At 62.2% G+C, this 4,736-nt stretch overlaps 1 protein-coding gene across 1 annotated transcript in view; it reads left to right on the plus strand.

Annotated features, from left to right (window-relative positions):
- Window positions 1-4,480, plus strand: part of CD276 (CD276 molecule) — an 11,265-nt gene extending 6,785 nt beyond the window's left edge. Inside the window, exons 5-7 of the mRNA XM_085300749.1 lie at window positions 971-1,012; window positions 1,354-1,389; window positions 2,856-4,480. Of these exons, the coding sequence (XP_085156875.1) occupies window positions 971-1,012; window positions 1,354-1,389; window positions 2,856-2,878 (101 nt within the window). The 3' untranslated portion in view covers window positions 2,879-4,480. The remainder of the gene's footprint in view (window positions 1-970; window positions 1,013-1,353; window positions 1,390-2,855) is intronic.
- Window positions 4,481-4,736: the final 256 nt, after the last annotated feature.

The following is a 4,736-nucleotide window of genomic DNA, read 5'->3' on the forward strand; positions in this document are numbered from 1 at the left end:
AAAAAAAAAAAAAAAAAAAAAGGAAACAAAAAACACCAAAAACACCCAAACCCCTTTTCTAATAGCGTCTGAGCGTGGCGCCGTCAGAGCAGAGTCGGCACCGGAGGCTGCTGGCTTGGTTCCCGCTCCCTCCGCGGCGCTGCTGGGGCGGGCGGGCGCGGATGCCCTCGCTGCGCGGGGGCGGGCGAGCTCTTGGCACCCAGCCCCGGGGCCGGCCGGGCGGCCGGGGCGGACGAGCCCGAGCGTGTTGCTCCAGCACGTCCCGGTGAATTGTCCGCAGAAGGTGGGTTGGGTGTTTCTGTCCCCTGGGGTTTGCAACACAAGATCAAACCCGTAAGATACTGATTGGCTTGAAGGCAGTTTTGATCATCTGGTTTGATTTTTTTTTTTATTATTACTATTTTTTATTTTTCCTCTGTACTGGAAACTGCAGTGAATTTTTGCTTTTGTTAGAGGATTTCGTGGCCCCAGGCCAGCTGACCTCAGTCCTTCTGGATCACGAGATCGCTCCCAGCCCTCGTGGTTTTTCCCTCACYGCTGCACGCCCTTAGCCACGAAGCTCCGCTCCGAGCGTCAGCGGTTTGAATCCGGGCAGGGACCCTTCCCGCGCGCCCGGCAGCGGGGCKCTGCCGCGAGACGCCGCATTTGTTGCTGCTTTCGCATCGGATTTGGTGGCATCTGAACTTTTCTCAGCCCTGGTCCCCGCTCTGCTGCGGCGTTTCGGCGCTTCGGAGGCAGCAGCTCTGTAGGCGTAACTAGGACCTCGCGGCCCGTTAGAAGCCGTAAGGGATGAGGCTGCGCGGCCGTCCGGAGCGCGCCGGGGATCCCGCTCCTGGCTCGGCCCGCGCGCGGCTCTGCTGCCTGCTTGCCCGGCTRCCGAGCGGAGCCCGGCCCGGCGATCGCGGTGCGGGGAGGCCGCGGGCGCGGAGCGAGCCGTCTGCGGGCGCTTCACGTGCCTTTTGCTTTGCAGGGACGGAGGAGCAGATCGAGGAGGGGGAAGAGCCCAAGACAGGTGGGTGGCGTACGCAGGCGGCGGGCTCGCGGGTGTAACGCGGCCTTGGAGGGCGCGAGCGGGCTGAATTCCTGCGTTTTCCTGCTAGCGAGCGCAGCAGGCCCGCGCTCGCAGCGCCCCGCGCTTGCGTGCCGGCTGCCTCGCGCCTGGTCTCGCCCTGGGAGCGAGCGCGCCCGTGCGCGCGGCGTCGACGCCGGCTCCGTGGCGGCTTTTGCTGCCTCGGAGGTTAAAGGGAGTTGGTTTGTGGTGGGAATTTGGGGCATAATTACTGCGGGAGCCGGGCGGTCGGGGTCGGAGAGACGCGGCGGGGAGCTGACCKCCTGCCCTTCTGCCTCTTGCAGCCTTGCAGCCGCTGAAGAGCGCGGAGCCCCAAGAAGGTGAGTGGGGAGCGGGAGCCGCGCGGGCCCCCGGCTCCCCCCGGCCGCTCCGCGTGAGCTCTGCCCTCGCGTCCCGGCTTCGCAGGCGCTTTGCGGTGGTCCCGCGGCAAACCGGCCAGCTGATGACTAAGGCTCCTTGCAAAGCACGAGAGAAGCGATACTAAAATCTGTGTGTAGAATACCCATTGCATTTCCATCATCCATCTTTTTTTTTGGGGGGGGCCGTTTGCTCTAGGAGAGCAGTCAAATTTCCCCGGCTCAGTTATTCCCGAGCACTTGGGGCAGCCTCAGCTCTAATTCGGGGCTGCTCTTGCTCCGACCTCGGCTGCTATGTCCCAGTAACGGATTGAGCGAAGTGACTCCCGTCTTTGGCGTGTTGTTTGTCCTCTCATCCTCTGCCCGGGAGAGGAGCGAGTGTTACGGGGAGTTGTTCCTGAGTGGTTCCTTCGGGGTACGGGGCGCCTGTGCTTGTGCTGGCGAAGGCACGTCAAAGACGGGGAGGCTCTTGTGGCCGAGGTTCTCGAAGCGGTTTGAGCCAATTCGATGCATTCGTCGGCTTTCTCCGGCGTGCGGTGAGCCCCCTTGGGCTGAAGCACGTTGAGGCGTCCTGCTCTTTGCACCTAGAGCATTACTGAGTCTGCTGGGTGCTCTTGCTGCTGGGTGAAGGCCTTGACCTCGGGAAGGCGCCGGGAGCAGGGCGGGGAGGGGACCGTCCTGGGCTGAGCCGCACGCGCCRGCCGTCGTCCCCTCCCTCCCTTTCCCGCTGGGATCGCACGTTTTCCCCGTGCAGGTTCCCAGGTAGCAGCCGGGTTGCGCCGAATTTCTGATGAGAACTCCTGGGAGCTGGAGCCCGAGCCCCAGGCTCTGCCTTGCAGCGTCTTCTCCCACGGCAACGCGTTGGTGCTTCTGACGCCCTGCGACCCCCCGCAGCCCGCGTAGGGGTCCGGCGTTTTCGGTGYGGGTTCGGCCCCGCTCTTCGCCCGCTTGTTTCCCTTCCAAGATCTCCTCAACCTTTTAATTATTTTCCCCTCTCATTAAAGGCAGGCTTTCCCAAACGAGGTTTGGTCTTGGCCATGGCTGAATCACACCTTTAGCTGAAGCATTAGCTGGCTCTGCTTTTTCTTTTTTTATTCCCTGCCTTTTCTCCCCCGTTTTTTTCCTCTCCGGCCATATCTTCCCCGCAGGCTGTCAGGAGGAGCTCGGCGGTGGAGCAAGCACACCCGCGCGCTGTTGTATCYGACCTGCGGTTGGCGTCAGCTCCTGGGGAAGGGGGGCATCTCCGCTGGGATTTTCTGATTTTATTTTATTTYTTAAATGTATCTATTTATTTTGTTGGAAGGGGGTGGCGGGGCCGCGCACTGGGAGCCCACCATGCGTGGCGTCCTCCGCGGTGCCGCCACGGCGGGCTTCTTGCTTTTTTGGCTTATTTCTTGGCTTCCCCTTTCTTCTGCTCCCCCCTGCTGCAGATAACGAACAAGAAATCGATTGACGGGAGCTGGGGGAGAGTTGGGAGCAGCCCCCCAGACCAGGCGAACCGTCCGGGCCGAGCTCCGGGAGACCGCGGACGCGCACGACCGCCCCAACGCAGACCCGCCGCGGGCCCTCCGCGCACCGGGACCACCACCACCACCACCCCCACCCTCCTCCTGCTCCTCCGCGCGCCTCGTCTCCCCGGCTCGGCGGCGGCTGGCGCTGCCCTGGGCCCCGGCAGCCCCGCGGCGCCCCGCTTCCCCCTTGGCCAAGCCTCGCGGGACGGGCTCGGCGGAGGAGCCCGGCCTTCGTGGGCTGAGCGCGGCGCCTTCGGGCTCGGCCCCGGCCGCGTGGGAGGACGGTTCCTCGTCACGTTGCACCGCTGCAGCAGCTCTGACCGGACTTTTTTTTTTTTCCTTTTACTCTTTTCTTTCTTTTCTTTCTTTTTTTTTTTGCCTTAAGTGCGTGGTGGGGCCGGGAATCGGCCCGGGGCGGATTCTTCCTCTCTCCGCCGAGCCGGCAGCAGGGCGCGGAGGTGCCTGCTGGAGGCCGGGCCGGGGGAGCCTGCTGGCCAGGCAGAGCCCGCCGTCCTCCCCAGTGCAGGCGGGCTCAGAGCCTCCTGTTGCCTCTGCATCCAGCTGCGAGAACCACCTCTTAATTGCTTTGCGCCCCTAATGAGATCGTCCAGGATGGCCTCTCTGTCCTTACCCTGCGTACCGGTGGGATGCTCGGAGGCACCCAGGCCGCCCGTGTGATTCAGTTCCTGTGTTAAAGGTCCTATTGCAATTGCCAAGTCAAGCGTTGGAAGGAAACGTCCCCTGCCTCCTTTGCTCCAGGCGCTGGAAGGTGTTGGGTGACGGAGACGGGGCGCTGTAGCAAGGAGAAGGTGGTTAATGCCGCTCCTGGGGCTCTCTTCCTGCTCAGCTGCAGCTCCTGGGGTGGGAGGTGCTGCGAGAACCACCTCCATCAAGTTTTTTAAGTAGCCGTTGCGCGTTCGTGGGGCGTGCGCCAGGCGAACGTTCCCAGCTGGATCTGCAGCCGGGCTCTGACGTGCCCGTCGCATCCCCAAATGCACGCTGAAATCGAGGAGAAAGTGGTTAATCGAAGAGCGGCTCCTTCGGGAAGGGCTGCGAGGCCCGACCGAGGCAGGGGTCCGCGGGCGCTGCGGCGCGAGGGGGATGCGCTCGAGCCTGGCATTTCCCGGCGCTTGACTTTGCAGTTGGAAAGCAATTGGTTTAACACAGCTAGTTTGTACGTGCGGTGGGAACGCAGCCCCGGGCAGGCCACCAGCTGCCCGAGCTAGGGCCCGCGGCGGCGAGCTGAAGGCGGCTGGGTGCGGGGGGCACAGCCCAAAGCCGGGTCTGGGTCCGCGTTACAGCTGCGCGTGGGGATTGTCCCCGGCCGGCCGGAAAACCCCGACCAACCTCTCCTTGGTTTTTAAGTGCAGACTCGAGAAATGTTTTCACTTGTCGCGCGTCCTTGGTCCCACTCAGGCTGGCAGAGGAGTCACTGCTGTGCTGGAATCAATGGTTCTTCTGTTGTTTTTAATTGTTATTTAAATTCCAGAATCTGGAGGTTTTTGTGCCTTGACAAATAAATTCTTAGATCTTTTTGGACAGTGTTTTCCAGCCTGTGCGTGGTTCTTGGGAGCGGCTGGAAAGCAGCTCTCACTGATCACCGTTCACTTCTGAAGGGGACATCATGGAGTGGTGACACTGTCGGGTGGGACCGGGGACAGACGTATTTTGGAAGGTCCTGGGGACAAAGGCCACCRCCCTGCCATGCCTCGCTGGGGATCTGGGCCATTGTCATCCCTGACTGGGACATTGTGAGTCCATCTATGGCCAAGCCATGCTAGATGCTCCAAAGGGATGGTA

The sequence above is a fragment of the Rhea americana genome, unplaced genomic scaffold (assembly GCF_003343005.1).
Source record: "Rhea americana isolate MKP2758 unplaced genomic scaffold, rheAme1 scaffold_168, whole genome shotgun sequence".
NCBI classification, from domain to species: domain Eukaryota; kingdom Metazoa; phylum Chordata; class Aves; order Rheiformes; family Rheidae; genus Rhea; species Rhea americana.